General features: G+C 39.1%; 2 protein-coding genes across 8 annotated transcripts in view; one reads left to right on the top strand and one right to left on the bottom strand.

The window, feature by feature from the left end:
* LOC113266123 (signal recognition particle subunit SRP54) overlaps positions 1–18,068 on the bottom strand; it is a 127,211-nt gene that overhangs the window by 62,742 nt on the left and 46,401 nt on the right. The window contains exon 1 of one of the 5 annotated variants that reach the window (XM_026513589.4): positions 559–1,216. The exons of 2 other annotated variants lie outside the window; for them this stretch is intronic. The gene's annotated coding sequence lies outside the window, so the exon portion shown is untranslated. Of the gene's footprint in view, positions 1–558; positions 1,217–18,068 lie in introns of those variants that run through there. 2 more of the 5 variants (XM_044389458.3, XM_057306384.1) reach the window with 2 other exon arrangements.
* Positions 885–18,068, top strand: part of LOC113266127 (uncharacterized) — a 33,033-nt gene continuing 15,849 nt past the window's right edge. The window contains exons 1-4 of one of the 3 annotated variants that reach the window (XM_026513598.4): positions 1,292–1,365; positions 11,011–11,204; positions 14,540–14,661; positions 16,447–16,585. In XM_026513598.4, the coding sequence (XP_026369383.1) occupies positions 14,578–14,661; positions 16,447–16,585 (223 nt within the window). In that variant the 5' untranslated portion in view covers positions 1,292–1,365; positions 11,011–11,204; positions 14,540–14,577. Of the gene's footprint in view, positions 1,366–11,010; positions 11,205–14,539; positions 14,662–16,446; positions 16,586–18,068 lie in introns of all 3 variants that reach the window. The other 2 variants (XM_026513599.4, XM_026513597.4) reach the window with 2 other exon arrangements.

Genomic DNA, 18,068 nt, shown 5'->3' with positions numbered 1-18,068 from the left:
ATTCTGTTGAATTAAGCATATGAAAGAACTAGGTGAGAAGAGCATCAAGAAAGCGAACCGGGGGGGAAAGAGTTTCAAGAAACGGTCAAGAGTGGCAAATGCACAGAGCGAGCCATCAGTATATCTGAAGTGATCATTGGCATTGAACTGATATCCCTTATTCATTTATTGAACGCCGACTAATACGCAGGACAATGCGTTAAGCACAACGGACACGGAAAAATAAAATCTGGTACAAGCCAAAAGGTTTTCGGAGAAGTAGCCACATCTAAAATCTTGATCGGAAGAGCAAAGCAAAGAGTCAGGCCTGTAATTGCCTACATCTAATTTGGCTCGGGTAAATCTGAAAACAACTTAAAAGGGTCACAGTGCATCTTTTAATAAAACTTCTGATGGGGCACACGAGATGAAAAAGGGCCAGTGCACCTCAGTCTCGGTGACGAGAGCCGGTGGCCAGGGAAGCCGACTCCCTCCGGAGTTTCCGGACCGCGAAGCAGGGCTGAGGCTGCCCCTAGCTGCCAGTCCGTGGTCGGGGGCGGGAAAAAGCAAGACACTTACCGCAAAAAGCACCGCTACCGCCGTGGCCCAAAGGGGCCGGGGATTCTTTCGCGAGGCCCCCGCGCCGTGGGAGGAAACCAAGGAAAGCAAGGAAATCAGACAGACAGGTGCGACCCCACAGCCCGACTTCCCAAACTATACAAACTAGGGCTCCAGCGCCCAGCACCGCGACGCCAACTCCCACCAGCTGGAAGACCGACGATTGCCACCGAACCTTCCGCCCAATGAGGAAACGTCACCACTCGGCGAAGTCCAGCCTTTCATGAAAAGGATACACTTCCGCTTCCGGGGCACCTGCCGCATTCTTTTAGTGCTTTTACTGAAAAGGTTTTTTGACATGTTTCTTTGCTTCGACTGGCTTTTTGACATTCCGTTTTCTATCGCACAATCACTGCGACAGCAAAGTGGCAAGATAGGACGCCTTCTAGGGATGCGATCTCAGGAAAGAATTCCGGCCTCTATAAGTCACTTTAAGAAAAACTGACTAGGCTGTGTACTGCCAGCTAAGATGGGAACGATGAGAGATGGAGATGGCGATAGAGAGTAGAGATTCCTCCCCAGGCCAAGTGAGAAGTCCAAAAAGGGGCGGAGCTTAGGGATTTCGCAGCCGGGGAAGGCGGCTCCCGCCGTGTCGGATCTGGTGTGGAGACCAGTCTCTGCCTGCGCGTGCGCAATGCGAACCTTCCCCTGCGCTGTTTTCTGCTTTCAGCATGGAATTCCGCTCCGCGCAGCGAGCAATCCTACAGCTGCTGCGTACGGTGACTCCCGCAGACCTCCCAGCGCTGCTCGAGTGGATGCGAACTACCCGTAAGCGACCAGAGCCAGACGCAAGTGGTTGGGGCAGGGATATGCTATGGGCGCTGACCTTGGGAACTTAAGACAGGGTGAGGCCGAAAGCCTCCCGGGGGTCGCTGTGCTGGTCCCTGCTCGGCTATAGGACAGATTGACGGGGGCACCTCTCAAACCTTTGCAGTTCAGAGTCCGGTTTGGGATTGGGTGTAGGAAGACCTGGCTCTCGGTTCTTTGTGATTGCGCTGTGGACTTCAGACAAGCCACTAGAGGCTCCTTGTGCCTAATCCTTTTCAGAAGGAAAAGAAGGGGAGGGGGATTTTGCCCCTCCTCTCTCCCCCCATTACTCCCACAAATTTGTGACTACCAGTAAAGATACTGCCTGAAAAAAGCACTTTGCAAGGAAGCTTTTACTCTGCAAGCAAAAATCACCTGTAGCTAGTGCATTTATTTTCTCTTTTGTAAAATGGACCACAATTTGATAGTTTTTCTGGGGTGAGGGTAGGGGATAGGGAAAAGACTCTGATTTTAAACTGTTAATAAAATTAATAATAATAAAAAGCGCAAGTTATAATCGAGGAAATGTGGCGATTAGATAGTCTTACTGAAGAACAGTTAGATCTGTTTTGGCAAAGTGAGGCCTGGTGAAGCACAAGAAAATAGGATATTCCTTGGTTGGGAGCTGTGCCAAACTAGGCTATGCCTCTGTACCTCTCAACATTGAATCCTATGTTTATTTGCATCCCAAACTCATGACTTGAAATATTCCTGTGTGCTAATGACTTCCAAACTTGACTTCTTCCTAGAACTCTCTTTCTCTGTGATGTTAGAGACAATCACTAAGTTGGGGTATTATTATTATTATTACACACTTGGGGGGGGATCATTTTAGTTAAGAATGCCAAACTGAAATTAACCTGGACAACTGATCGTGAAGTTTAGCCTGGGAAAGTAGAGAAAACCAGACAAGTAGCTTCATACTTACACACACATAACAAGACTCAGGATAGGAATTGCTGGGTCTCCCGCCTCTTCATTTAAACCTTGGATTGCCAGTTTTATCGATCATATCCCAGTTGATTATAAAATGTGCTAATTTCCAGGGTTTTTTCTGCATTCCTCAGCACAAGATCTTTCTTCAAAAACTCCAAATGCCTACAAAAATGCCACCTACTGCCTGGTTCTGGTAATTGCACAATCACTAAAATATTCTAGCCCTCAGATTTCAGTTTTGTGGAACCATTTGTAATCTAAATCTCCAGTTTTACAGACATCATTTGAGAACTCTATTTTTCAAAATCAGGAAAACTGCAAGCATGTTTTGGATGATAATTTTGTAAACAAGAAGACCCAATATCACTGACTAAAAGAGTACTTTTTTACGTTTTTATAAAGCTCTTTCTGTGCCTTTCTCCAGTACACCCTGTAGTCCGAGAAACTCGTGCATTTTGTTAAATGATTTTTTTTAAAGATTTTATTTATTAATTTGACAGAGAGAGAACACAAGCAGGGGGAGCGGCAGGCAGAGGGAGAGGGAGAAGCAGGCACCCGGCTGAACAGGGGGCCCGATGCGGGGCTCGATCCCAGCACCCTGAGATCATGACCTAAGCTCAAGGCAGACACTTAACCGACCGAGCCACCCAGACACCCCCATTTTGTTAAATGATTTAGAAAACAACCTGAGTTCCTGAGAATGCTTATTAACGTGAGTATTTTAAGAAATGAGAGTGTCACTTTGCTTAAAACGGAGTGTTTTAACATAAATCTTAAAAAACAACTTATTAGTATACGGTTTTTAGGTGGTAAAATACACAAAACATAAAATTTACCATTTTAAGCTATTTTTAAGTGTGCATTTCAGTGGCATTACATATATTTACATTGTGCAACCATCACCATCATCTATCTCGAGAACGTTCTCATCTTCTCAAGCTGAAACTTAGTATACCTTTTTATGAAGTGGCTCTAAATAGAGCACAAAAGATTATTCCAGTTATTTTCCTAATTAATGTCCTTCTTCTAGGAAAAAAAATTATCTTTTATCTCTAGCATTAAGTCACTTGCATAATATCTTACTCATCTGACATTTTCTTACACCTTTAGTGGTTGTAATTCTCCTTGAATTGTCTACCATTTCATGGAATAGCAAGAGACAATAATAGGCATTGAGTATGGCTTTGGTTTTGAGTTTTGTAGTTTATTGAAACTAAAAAACATTCCAGGTAAAATCACAATAATTTTAGATACGCAAAAGGAAGAATAATATTCTTGATCTCTAAAGGAATAGTGGGATTATCTCACCAAGACCTGGGGTCATTTAGGATGAGGCTGGTAGAACCAGAAGCTTGGACCAGGACAGAGCCAAGCACATGTCAATGCCTGATAAACTGAAGATGTAGAAGAAATAAAAATAGGAGCCTACATTTTACCTTGGTACAGTGTAGGCCAAAGACCTAGGAAACAACACTAATATAGGAAGGATGAACCAAGTCTGAGGGGCAAAGCACACAAAGATACCCACCCCTCCCCACCCACAAAAAAATAAATAAATAAAAGGAGTAAAATACGGCAGGACCTCAGCTGATTGATTCTGATCTTGTGGCAGAACATCTGTTCTCTTCTATTTCCTGTATGTATGTAAAGTGGGCTCTTGATCTAGATTTCAAAGTGTAGGAGAGTGACTGCAATCCATTAAGTGAAGGGAGCTAAGAGCCAAAACTGCAAGTGGAATCCCCAATAAGCATATAAAAAAATACATTGGGGGTTATCTGGGTGGCTCCGTGAAGCCACTGGCTCTTGATCTCAGCTCAGGTCTTGATCTCAGGGTCATGGGTTCATGCCCTGCATTGGGCTCCACCCAGGGCGTGGAGCCTACTGAAAAATTTTAAAAACGAAACAAAACATGGGAACAGCCATCTGTTAACAAATGCTTTTCTGAAGCCTCTGAATTTTTCTTGGATATGCAAATTGAAATGAGGAAGTCAAACCGTGCACAGCTCATAAAAGTTTCTATTAAGAATCAAGTTACAAAAGATAGAAAATTAGGGTTTGCTTTAAGAAAATTAACAAAATCATCAAAAATTATTTAACGCTTAAAGAAGGTAACAGTAGGTAACTAGAAGCTTTTAGAAGCGTCACTGTATCCTCTATTTTAAGTATATCTTCCCTGACTTGAATTGGACGTGTTTGTGAGCCGCAGTTACAGAGCTGTGGAAGTTCTTTGAAACTCCTGCAGATCTGAGAAGCCAAGCCTGGTTTCTAGTTACATTTGTCAGACAGCATACTGCCCCAGTTCCACATTGCATCACCACTGAGGAAGTAGCAATATAACAAAGATATTCCAATCTTTATCGAAACCATATGAATCTATGAAAGTTATCAATTACGTGAGGTAACAAAAATAGATTGGTTTTTCAAAAACTAGAAAGGTGTGCTGAGCAAATTGGTACCTCTTTTTTTTTTAATTGGTACCTCTTAAAATTTTTCTATTAAACAAAAAGAATTATACTTTTCTCTAAAGTACTTTTGTACTTTAATATACTGTTGTATATTTAAAATGGGCATGATATATAAAAAGAAGAATACATCATAAACACGCGAGTTTGTCCCAAAATGTATTTGTTGGTTTAACATTATAAAATCAATGTAACTCACCATATCAAGTAAAAAGAAAAACTACTTTATTATCTCAACAGACCAGGAAAAGCATTTGACAACATTCAACATCTCTTTCTGATAATAACACTCATCAGACTAGAAGGGAACACTCTCAACCTGATAAAGGGCATCTGTGAAAAATCGACAGCTAACCTCATACTTAACAGTGAAGGACTGAGTTCTTTCCCCTAAGATCAGAAATGACAAGGATGTGCCCTTACCACTACTATCCAGCATCATAATACAGCTTCTGGCCAGTACCATATGGCAAGAAAAAGAGGAGGAGGGAGGCATTTCAATTAGGAACAGATGAATGGATAAACAAATTGTGGCATAATTTTATAGTGGAATACTACTTGGCAAATAAATGGAAAGAAGTATTTCCACAGCAGCATGTATAAATTATACTGAGAGAAAGAAACCATATTAAAAAAAAGACTGCGTACTATGTAATTTCATTTATCTAGAACTAGACAATCCAGACTAATCAGTAGTGACAGAAAATAGGTCTCTGGTGGCTGAGTGATTGGAGGGGTTAGAGAGGAGAAGGATTACAAATGGGCAAAAGGAAACATTTGGGAGTGACAGATATGTCTACCATTTTGATTATAAGTGATGGTTTCATGTCTGTATACATGCATCAAATTTATATAATGATATACTTAAATATGTGCAGTTTATTGTGTATGAATTCTATTTCTATAAAGCTGTTGTTCGAAAATGGCCACAAGTTCTTTGACCCTCATTCCATGAGAGGTCTGATCTGTATTCTCTACCTTTGAGTCCGGGTGGGCTCTGTGACAGCTTTGACCAATAGAATATGGCAGAAGTGACACCACGTCAGTTTCAGATCCAGGACTTAAGAATCTGGCAACTTCTACTTTCTGTCTCTTGGCATGCTTCAGCTGGGAGAAGCTAACCATCATGTATGTGGTCTGACTACCTTGCGATTATCAACTGTCAGGAATTCCCAGCTATCCTACGGAGAGCAAGATGCCCAACCAAGCTGTAACTGTTCTTGCCTTCCTAGTCTAGGCACTAGACGTGTGAGTAAAGTAGCCATCTGAAATGCCTAGTCCAGTCAAGCCTTTCTTACAAATAACATTGCTTGAACTTTCATGTACAGATTTTTGTGTTAACACAAGTTTTCATTTCTCTATTCAAGAGTGCAATTGCTGGGTCATATGGTAAGTGCATTTTTAATTTTATGGAAACTGCCAAACTGTTTTCCAGAGTGGCTGTAGCATTTTGCATTTATACAAATAATATATGAGTAATCCAGTTTCTCTGCATCCTCACTTACATTTGGTATTATCAGTATTTTTTTATTTTAGCCATTCTATTAATTGTGTAGTGAGGTATCATTAGGTTTTAATTTCCATTTCCCTAATGATGTTGAACATTTGTTCATATGTTTATTTGCCATTTGAATATCTTCTTTGATGAAATGTCTGTTCATGTCTCTTGCCCATTTTTAATTGTATTTTCTGTATACTGTCATTTCGAGAGTTCTTTATGTGTTTTAGATATAAGCCCTTTGTCATATATGTGGTTTGCAAATATTTTCTTCCAGTCTGTAATATTTCATCTTCTTAACAGACTTTTTAAAAACAAAAGTTTTTAATATTGATGAGGTCCAATGTATCCACTTTTCCTTTTTTTTTTTTAATGTCAATTTTAAGAACTCTGTTTAGTTCTAGATCCCAAAGATTTTCTCCTGTTTTTTCTCTTTAAAAATTATACAACACTGTATTAGTATCAAGTTCTATGTTGTTGTTGTTGTTTTCTAAAAGAACTGTGGTTTTATCTTTTGCATTTAATTCTTTGGTCCAAGTTAATTATTGTATAAGGTGTGAAGTTTAGGTTGAAGTTCATTTTTTTCTCCCTATAGATGTCCATTTCCTCCAGCACCATTTGTTGAAAAGACTGTCAAAATCAGTTGGGCATTTTTGTGTGGATCCATTTCTGAGCCCTCTGTTCTATTCTTTTGATCTATGTCTCTCTCCCTGACCAATACCACGCTGTCTTGATTACTATAACTATTATTGTTTAAAAGTATGTCTTTAACTTCCAAGTGTTTGGGCATTTCCCTGTTACTGACTTCCAGTTTAATTCCATTATGGTCATAAAAGATACTCTGCATGACTTCAATTCATTTAAATTTTTTTGTATTTGTTTTATGACCCAGGATATGGTTTATCTTGGTGAATGTTCGATGGGTACTTGGATGTGTATTCTACTTTGTTTAGTGGAATGTTTTATAAATATCTGTTAGATCTTGTTAGTTGATTATATTTTTCAGTTGTATATCTTTGCTGATTTTCTGCTTTTAATCTATCTGTTGCTAAGAGTGGGGCAGTGAAGTCCCCAGTTGTGTTTGTGGATTTGCCTCTTTCTCCCTTCATCTATCAGTTTTTGTTTCATGTATTTTGAAGCTCTTGTTTAGTGTATGCACATTTAGGATAACTATGTCTTTTTGGTGGATTGATCCCTAATAATTTTCTTTGCTTTAAAGTCTAGTTATCTCATATTAATATAGCCACTCCCATTTTTAAACTAATGTTGGCACAGTATGTTTTTTCCATCCTTTTACAAAAATTCATTCTTCCTATGTCATTATGTCTGAAGTGAGTTTCTATTGACAACATATAGTTGGGTTGTGTTTTTAAATCTACTTTGCCAATCTGTGTCTTTTAATTGATGTATTTAGAGCATTTACATTTAAAGTAATTATTGCTATTTTAGAACTTAAGTCTGGCATCTTATTGTTTTCTGCTTGTTCCTTATTTATCTCTGCTTGCCTTGCTATAGGTTACTAGGATATTTTTAGAATTCTGTATTTGTTTTTCTGAGTCTCTTTCTTTGTACAGTTTGCTTTGTGATTGCTCTTTTTTGTAGTTACATACATATGTAACTCATCACCATCTACTGGTATCAGTGTTTTATCACTTGAGTGAAGTATTGAAATCTTACTTCCATTTAGGTCCCTTTACCCTCCCCCACTTTTGAAATACAATTGTTTTATATCAGATGATTTTGTAAATTTTGATTAAACCATCAAATATGTTTTAAGAAACTAATGACAAGAAAGATAGTCTCTCATACTTACTATATTTTTACCCATTCTCTTCTTTCCTTTCTGAAATTCCAAACCTTCTGCTATTTCTTTTCTGTTGGGAGAACTTCTGTAGCCATTCTTTAAGTGTAGATCTGCTGGCAACAAATTCTCTTAGTTTTTCCTCATCTGTGGATGTCTTTATCTCCCCTTCATTTCTGAAGGACAGTTTCATAAGGTATAAAATCCACAGCTTACAGTCTTTTTTTTTTTTTCCAGCACTTGAAAAATGTTGTACTTCCTTCTGGCTTCCATGGATTCAGATGAAAAATTCACTGTTGTTTGAATTGGTATTTGCTTACAGAAAATGAATCATTTCTCTGGTTGCTTTTAAGGTTTATTCTTTGTCTTTTATTTTCAAAAGTTTAATTATGATATGTTCTTGTATGGATTTCTTTGGGTCTATCCTATTTGGAGTTTCTTAGCTTCTTAAAAACCAAATTTGGGGGCTTTTAACTATATTTCTTCAAATGCTTTTCAGACCCACACTCTTTCTCCCATTTCTACAACTCTGATACTAATGTTAGATCTCTTGTTGTTGACTCACAGATCTCTGAGGCTCTATTCAGCTATCTTTTATTTGTCTATTTTCTCTCTGTTGTTCAGATGGAATAAATTTCATCTGTCTCTCCTCAAGTTCAGTGGTTCTGTCCTCCGTCATCTCTACTATTAAGCCCGTCCAGCAAGTATTTTTTATTTTGATTATTGTGTTTTTCAGCTTTGTAATTTCCATTTCATTCTTTATTTATAACTTCCATTTCTTTGCTGAGATTTTCTATTTTTTTCACTTGTTACAAGAAAATTCATTATTGCTTTTTGAAAGATTTTTATGATGGCTGCTTAAAATCCTTTTCTGATAATCCAAATTCTAATTCATTTAGATATTGGATATATAATCCAGAGATTATCAGATTCAAATTATGAATCAAATGATTATTTTTCCTGTTCTTTGTATGATCATTGATTTTCCGTTGTATCCTGGATATTTTAGATATTATGCTAGGATAATTTTGATATCCCAGATATTTTAGATATTATGCTAAGACTCTTGTTCCTATTCAAATTTTCTCTCTTAATAGGCAGTTGCCTTGCTTAGTTTTAACCTATTGGTTCTGGGGCTGATAACAATTTAGTTTTCAGTGTCCTTGCAGCTCTGTTCAGCTCTGCTGCCTTCTTTGGCACTGCTGCAGTTCTTGTTCAATGTGTGCTGGTGTCGATTGCATGGGGAAAATCTCTGGGCTGTCCTGTCTCACTGAGCTGCCTTTCACTAGTAGGGGTAGGGGGACAAGTAATTCAGGGCCTGTTTCGTTTTCCACCACTGGGCAAATGGCTGGGAGATGCCAGACCTGGATCTGTTTATGCCCCCGGGTAGAGGGCCTGGAGACTGGATAGTCTGCTACTGCCCCAGGTGCGTAGTGGGGCTTAGGGTTCCTCGGTAGGTTTCCTGTTGTTCTTCCCCCTTTACCAGTCTCTGGCAAGAGACAACAAGCTTTTCTCAATTCTTTTTTTTTTTTTTTTTTCTCTCTGTGCCTATTAGTTGTTCTGGGATGCAGGTCTCTCTGGTGCCCAGTCTAAGCTACATGGAAGATAAAAAGAAAACCCAGGAAACTCACTGCAGTGACCTTTCTTAAGTTCTAAGATCCCCTAGACAGTTCACCTTCTTTCTAGCTTTCAGAGTCTTCATAATTGCCTGTTGAATTATTTCCAGGGTATTTAGTTGTAGTTAGAGGGGAAGAATAGGGGAAAATGAGGAAAATTGCCATCTTGTCTAGGACCAAAAGTCCCCTCAATAAATTTTTTGAATTTGAATAGGGACTTCAGAGTAATATGTGATATGAATGAATAATAGGTACTATATAACCCTGTGTTTAATTATGCACTGTAAGTCATTAGAGGTAAGGATATGGGTGAGTTAAGGCTAGAGGTCGAGGGTAAGACCTCATGGAGACAAAATAATTTGGACAGGCCCTTAAGGCAAAAGGCAAGATCATACAGTTGAAAGGAACAATATGAACAGGAAAGACTATGCAAAACAACTGGGGAGATCTGCCTGTCTTGAAGAGAAATTATGTGAGGGGGTAATGAGAATAGAAAGTAGGATGGGTAGGCTATGCAGATATAGAGGGCCTTAAATATCTAAAGTGAGACTTGCTAGGTTGAAAAGCAGAAAAATACCCCAAAATTGTAAGGGAGACAAGTGACATGAAAGTGAGGTCTGGGGTGCCTGGCTGGCTCAGTTGGTGGAGCGTGCAACTCTTGATCTCAGGGTTGTAAGTTCGAGCCCCATGTTGGTGTGGAGATTACTTGAAAATAAAATCTTTTTTAAGAAAAGGTGAGGTTTAAGTGAGATTAGTTTAAAATAGATGTACAAGGTATTTTATAGTGGGGGAACCAATATCAAGGAGCTGTGGCTCTGAAGTGGTTAAAGTGGGAATAAAGAGGAAGTAGGATTTACAAGTAAAAGGGGTAGGACTTGATACCTGACTAGATATAAGAAAGTTGGGGTTTGATTCATAGGCTGTCAGGTTTGGTGATTTCTGTTTCCTCATATATTTCTTTAAAAATAACCAGGAAATTTTGAAAGAATTAATTTTGCCCTTTAGAAAAGCTTTTCTTTCTCCACTCCCTTCCCACCTACATGTGTAATTTGAGAAGAACTTTACTGTCAGGCAACTGATTAACACCTTTCTTTAATCTTTTTCCAAGCGTAATACTGTTACCACACATTCTGAAATAGCTATTACACATGTTAAAAGATGTCAGCCTCACCAGTAATTAAAGAAATGCAAATTAAAACAGCAAAGTTTGTTTTTATGGTAATATTTAATGCTGCAAGGGTTTAATGAGACACATATTCTTGTCTGTTAAAGTAAATGGGTATAATCTTTCAGGAAAGCAATGAGGCCTTTTATGGACCACATAAATCCCTTATGCAAATCGTCTTTGCCTGGAGCCATGGTGAAGAATCATTGCTGTAACTGAAGAAATCTCTTTTTACCCTTGAATGTGGGTGGTTGAATCAGAGTTTGTTGTCCAGGATGAGAGGTGCCAGTTCTCATTTTCACCTGATATCCTTGGTATTGAGGTAAAACAAGTGCAGTCTTCATTTAATACTACGTTTTCTGAATGACTGAATTTAATATACAGTTTCTTGGTATCTCTCATCTTGACTGGTGATGCTCACATTAACTGGGATATTGACTCTCAAATAAACCTGTTTCAGACAGCCGGAAAACTACTGTGATGGTTCAGAATTTGCAGCCATTCCCATCTGTCATTGTTCCAGCCTCCTCAGTCTTTACATATGATTGTGCGAGACACTCTTAGGCCGCCACTGCCACCATCACCCCTTCCAAATCTATTTATTAATCTCGCAGCAGCAGTAGTGCTCAGGACCCTCGATGCTACAAAGTGATAGGAGAAGATAATAAACTAAGGTAGTCATGGATTAGAGAACTAGATTGCCAGTGTCGGTTCCGGGGCCACATTTAAAGGGCTCTGTTGAACAAGTCCAGAAGACAGCAAGCAGATGACAAAGGATATGGCTGTGACATGCTACGGAGAACTGTGGTCAGAGGTGGGGAGAAGAGAAAACTTCGGTAGTGGCAGGAAAACTGTTACTAGCCAGCTACTTTCTTGGCCACTTTGGAGAGGCTGTATGGTGTGTAATTAAGAGTTCAGACTAAGGGGACACCTGGCTGGCTCAGTCGGAGGAGCAGTCAGCTCTTGACCCCGAGGTTGTGAGTTCGAGCCCCACGTGGGGTCTTACTTAAAAATAAAACCTTAAAAAAAAAAAAAAGAGTTCAGACTAAGACCTGCTTTCAAACCCCAGCTCTACCACTTTCTGGCCAATATGACCTGAGGCAAGTAATTTAACCTCTGACCTCAGATTTTTTGTTGCTGTTGTTATAAAGTAGAAATGATCATAATGCCACGGTAGGATTCTTAGGATTAAATGTCCTGTGAAAAGCACTGCACCAAGCCTAACATGCCTGAAGGGTTCATTCAGTGAAGGTTGTATAGCCTTAAAGGTGATGATTCCTCTCAGGCTGAAACTGGAAAAATGAGTTAATGTTCTAGAGAGGCAAATTCTGGCTCTGCATGAGGAAGAAATGCTGGCCTGAATGTGTTGAAGCAAAGACTAAGCTTATATATATATATATATGCAATATATATACAATTATATATATATATATGCAATATATATACAATTATATATATATATGCAATATATATACAATTATATATATATATATATATATACATGAATATCAGAGCTGTGTGGATGGATGGGCTATTTGGTTATAATCTAAGTTCCCTTTTCAATGTAAGACTCATTTTATAAGGCAGACCTACATGAAAACTGTGTTTTATTAACGTGGCTACTTAAGTTACAGAATTAAGTCCAAAGAAGTTGGGATAGGAAGTATCTTAGTTTAACATAATGAGATTTTTATTGGTTTCTCTAGTTGTACCATTTACAAATTGGGAGAACCTGCGAAGGATCACCAGTGGGAGTGATATTATTAGAATTAAATGTGAGTCACAGAGGCTCCCAGACGGTGCTCCATCTATCTATGGAGGGAAGGAAGCTAAACATGTGAGGTATTAATTAGCACCTGCGGGGGCGCCTGGCTGGCTCAGTTGGAGGAGCATACATCTCTTGATCTCGGGGTTGTGAGTTTGAGCCCCACGTTGGGTGTAGAGATTACTTAAAGAAATAAATGTTTAATTAGCACCTTGAGAAAATTTAATTAGATTTTACAAATACAATTAAAAAGGCCAATTTTTTGAAAAACGCATTCACAGATGCTATTTAAGTTCCAACTAAAACAATTTGGAATGAATTTCAATAGTATTTTTGTTTCTCTATAATTTATATTCTGCCTCCTTCTAGAAATAATTTGAAGCAACAGCTTAGAACATTATGCTAAATAGGCGAGGGAAGAAAAGGGGCTCAAAGACCTTCCCACATCAGTTCAGAGAGCCATATCTTTGTATTCACTACCATTGCTCAATGAGAAGTTATGCAGAGAAAGATCTTTTGTATATAGGGCACAGAGTAGTATAGCTAAAAAGAAGAGTATCTTCATGTAGAAGCAGAAAACCTCCATTTATTTCCTCGTGCTGCTGTTGGCCTGCTTTGTAACTTTTAATTGTGATTTATCAGTGACATGAAAATAGCATTCTGCACCAACAGAAGAATTATTTTTTGTTTAAGAGCAAAATCATGAGCTTAAAAACAACCAAAGATTTGGGGACCGGGGATATGGAGACACATGACATTTCCTTCAGGATCTCCTTGTTTTCCTTATACAGTTATTTTAAAACAAAGTGAGAAACAGTCCCCTCGGGGTGCTGTTATTCTAGCAAAAATTCCATATAGGAAAGTCGTTTAAGAGAAAGGTAAAATATTTTCATTAGTAGGGCTTTCTGGTCTACATTTGGCATCCCAGACAGTAGCTAACTTTAGGAGTATTTTACTTCCAGAGAAGTCACATTCTCTTTAAAATTACATATGAGCTGCTTAGAAATAATATTATTTTAGAACCAAAAAAACTAAATACACAGAAAAGTAGAAACAACAGAACAATGAACACCAGTTTTATACCCTCACCTAGATTCAACAGCTGTTGATCCCTTGACCAAACCTTCTCCATCTTTATTGCTACCCACACTCTCTCCCTCCCATCCCCCCTCCCCTTTTTGCCAGAACATCCAAAAGTACACCATAGCCATCAGAAATAGGCTTTTTTTTTTTTTTTAAGTAATCTCTACACCCATCATGGAGCTGGAACTCCTGACCCCGAGATCAAGAGCCACGGGCCCCACTGACCGAGCCAGCCAGGCACCTCCAGAAATACACTATTTCAATGATCATTTATCTGCTGTTCAGATGCAGCAGAGCAACATGTTTATTGTAAAGTTTATTATATAGTTGGTGTCAGCTGTTAGTGCTTATTATCTGAAGTCTTAGGTACATTTTATTGGAGGCAGAGGTACTCAGATTAAAGTTATCTTCTTAGTAATCTCTGTGATGCCTCCTACACTTCTCAGGTCGGTATAGTCGGAGAAGCAATATTTAACTACTTACTGGTGAGTTTAAGACCCTACAAACTAATGGCCGTCCTATTCTTGAGTAACAATAGTTAAAATACTATATATTTTTTAAATGCTTTTGTTGTTCTCAAATAGACCGAAATAGTCAAGTTTTGTATTTTCAAGCAGTTTAGGAAAAGGAAAAACTCAATATTTGAAATGGAACATTTGTTAGAATTTGGGTATTTCATTGGTTAGAAGGTTTATTTATTGCTTTAAATTGACGCTGTCTGATGGAAAATATGTCCATTGTGTTCATTTAGTCTGGGTATAATCAAAACCATAAAAGATAGTTCTTTCCTTTTTTTTTTTTTTTTCTAGGAGATTTTGATGAATTCACTCAAGATAATAACGACATTATGTTGAAAAACATAGCAGAGGACCTTCGGAATTGCTTACCTCTAGACACCATGCTTTCCTCAGAACATCGAGCCCTCCAAAAAGTAAATACGTTAAATTAATTTACTCTTCGTGCTAACTCGAGGATTCTCCTGTTCTTCCCTAATTCCACAGCCTCTCTGATCTAATGAGTCCTGAATTCTGCTTTAAACAGTTTTTCATTGGGCACGCGTCAACGATGTCCCCAATTCCTTTGAGTCCATAATCCTCTGGCTCCCCATTCATTCAACTGCTATTTTTTGAGGGCATCCTGTTTGCCAAGCACTCAACCCCCCCCCCCCCCCGCCCCATTCCACATCCGCCCAAAAAACAAGGCCCAACCGTAATCTGGCCCTGCCTACATCATTGTCCTGGTTTTCTGTTTCCTGTTCAGTACCCCCCACTTTTATCAAAGGTGAATTTACTTCTCCTGCTGTGGTGCTGTACAGTTTTTGCTTATTCCGTTCCTTCATTCCTAAAATAAGTTTTCTTCTCCAGACAACCCCCTCATTCAAGCCCCTTCAGATCTCAACTCTCCTGGGGTCCATATGCTAGGAATATTGTTTCCTAAAACAAAGCTAATAGTAATAATCTCTTCTCCCACTAATCTGAAAACAGCAACCCTCTGTGTGGTTTCTCACCATGGAGATTCCAAAGCCGGGGAACCCAGTCCTGTACATGTTCAATAGTGCTGTGCCCGTTGTGAGCACTTAGTAGAAACTAACATCCAGTCAGAGTCGTTCCTGTAGGGGGGAAGTAGTGGATAGTATAAAAACCGAGAGCAATATTTGTAATATAGTTTGGATGTTATTGATAAGCCCTATCAGTAGCCTGATATACCAAAATATCTGAAACAAGGAAAAAGTACTCATCGCATGTAATGGTCGACCCATAATCCCCTCTCCTAACAAACTATTTATATTTTCCGTTAGTTCCATCTGGTCCTCGTGTATATCCATACATTTTACACGCTTATAATACAGATGTGTGTGTGTAGGTGTAGATAGGATTTTGTAGGTCTCTGAGTAGCTAGGTTGATTCCTTAGTAGAGTTAAGGTAAAAGGAATCAGACTTTTTCTCTTTGTAGCCACTTGCTATTATATCAGATATTACCAGTGTTAATAAAGGGCTGTCCGGGGCGCCTGGGTGGCGGCACAGCGGTTAAGCGTCTGCCTTCGGCTCAGGGCGTGATCCTGGCGTTACGGGATCGAGCCCCACATCAGGCTCCTCTGCTATGAGCCTGCTTCTTCCTCTCCCACTCCCCCTGCTTGTGTTCCCTCTCTCGCTGGCTGTCTCTCTCTGTCAAATAAATAAATAAAATCTTTTAAAAAAATAAATAAATAAAGGGCTGTCCATCATAAGCATGAAATGTTACTAACGCATTTATTATTTGAAAACTTTGCCTCTGGGCAGAGATTACTTGCTAAGTATTTTGATGGGTCCGTCACTGACACGCAGGACTCAGGAGATCTGGTATTAGTTTCAATTCTTTCCGCTCCACAGGGTCATTTTTTTGGAGAAATCTCTGAGTAGGAATTTATTTGTAAAATATACTACCCAGGATGGACAAGATGGTCCCGAAATACTCCTTCAACGCAAATTTTTTATATTTTTCCTAGCTATATTTTGTATCATTACAGGTCAAATTAAAAGGTGCTAGTGTCTCAGAAAAAAAGAAAACAAACACAAAAGAAGAGCAGAGTTGCTCTTCAATAAGTGAAAATTGCCTTTCTGTGCCTTGTTGCTCTCAGAATTTTAGCATATGAACCACTGATGTTTTGCCTTATTTAGCAATAAAAAGAGACTCCTTTGTACTTGGTTTCTTTTGAAGTTCTTCTTCTCTCCACCAGATACAGCAGCAGCCAGAACCCACAATTCACGTTGATGCATTCCTTTATGATGAAGACTTTATTGATTCATTATGTGACGAAGGAAGAATGAGCAGAAACTACTGTACGGTGTGTGGCTCACGCCAGACGGCACCTTTAGGTAGGCGCTCAAGTACGCAAACCTGACGACTTTGCATATACTTTTTTCTACACGTCATGAGAACAAATTCTTGGCCAAGTCGTTCAGTGTTTTTTGAAAAGAAAAGGCCAACCCTGCCGCATAGCCATTACCAGTTATTGAGGTTAGGGAGACCAAAGAACAATATTGTCCAGGGAAGCTGGGCCACGTAATGTCTCCAAGGAGGGTATCTCTGCTTTTCACAGAAACTGTTTAATCAGAGGTGACTTTTCAGGTCCAGAAACGAATCACAAGTGACTGAGTACAGGGAAACCAGCTTGTCCTTTCCATGCTTCAAAGGGATTCATAGATAAACCATAATGCTGATTCACTTACAATGAGAAATATAACTGCAAAGGGGCTGGAATGTCCCACTAAAAGCGTCTACTCCAGAAGTCGGTAATCAGATATTGTTGGATGGGCGTGGATTCAGAGGACAGAGATAATCTTGAGAAAGAGCTTATTCAGGCCTTGATTTGACCTCCTAGAACATCTCCAGTCCATAACAGAGGACAACTCTAGTGACAAAAGATCTGCATCTCCACCCCTCAGATGCAGCACCTGCGTTCCAAATGGGAAACTAGACTGACTCCCTGCTGCTAATATGTTAACTCTTCTGTTAATGTGTTCTTTGTTAAGGGGCTCCTGGGTGCCTCAGTCGTTTGAGTGTCAGACTCTTGATTTCAGCTCAGGTCACGGTCTCAGGGTTGTGGGATCAAGCCCTGCGTCAGGCTCTGCACTCCAGCAGGGAGTCTGCGTGAGATTCTCTCTCCTTCTCCCTCTGGCCCTCCCCACCACTCATGCATGTGCATGCTCTCTCTCTCAAATAAATAAATAAATACATCTTTAATATATATGTGTATATATATATTTTTTTCTTTGCTTAAATTGGATATGATTGTCTAGGCTGTTACTTTAGACACCCTATTTCAGTATTCCTGGTCACTTAGACACAGCGTTATTGCTTATAGTGGCCTACCTCTCCAGGTAAGTAATCTTGTATTCATGTTACTCATCTTTAGATAATATCATTGTCACAAGTTAACTACTGCGAAGTTTGTAATATGCTACTAATACAAATATATTGTATCGATATTATAATTGGGAATTAAACTTTGCTGATTTACTTAAGATTCTATTTTTAGATAGTACTTACATTTTCCATTTGAGGTGGTTGAAATTCACAGAATAGAAAAAGACTTAGACAAGAATGATAGAAGGAAAACTAAAAAGTGAATTATAATTATAATACCGTATCAGATCTGATTTACAGAAGGGTTTGTTTGTTTTTTTTAGGATTTATTTATTTATTTTAGGGGGTAAGGGGCAGAGGGAGAGGGAGAGAGACAGTCTCCAGCAGACTCCTCCCTAAGGGAAGAGCCTTACTTGGGCCTCAATCCCACGACCCTGAGATCCTGACCTGAGCCAAAATCAAGAGTTGGACGCTCAACCAACTGAGCCACCC

This window comes from Ursus arctos, unplaced genomic scaffold (assembly GCF_023065955.2).
Source record: "Ursus arctos isolate Adak ecotype North America unplaced genomic scaffold, UrsArc2.0 scaffold_37, whole genome shotgun sequence".
Classification (NCBI taxonomy): domain Eukaryota; kingdom Metazoa; phylum Chordata; class Mammalia; order Carnivora; family Ursidae; genus Ursus; species Ursus arctos.
The sequence above is the reverse complement of the archived record's forward strand: the minus strand, read 5'-3'. Positions and strand labels throughout refer to the sequence as shown.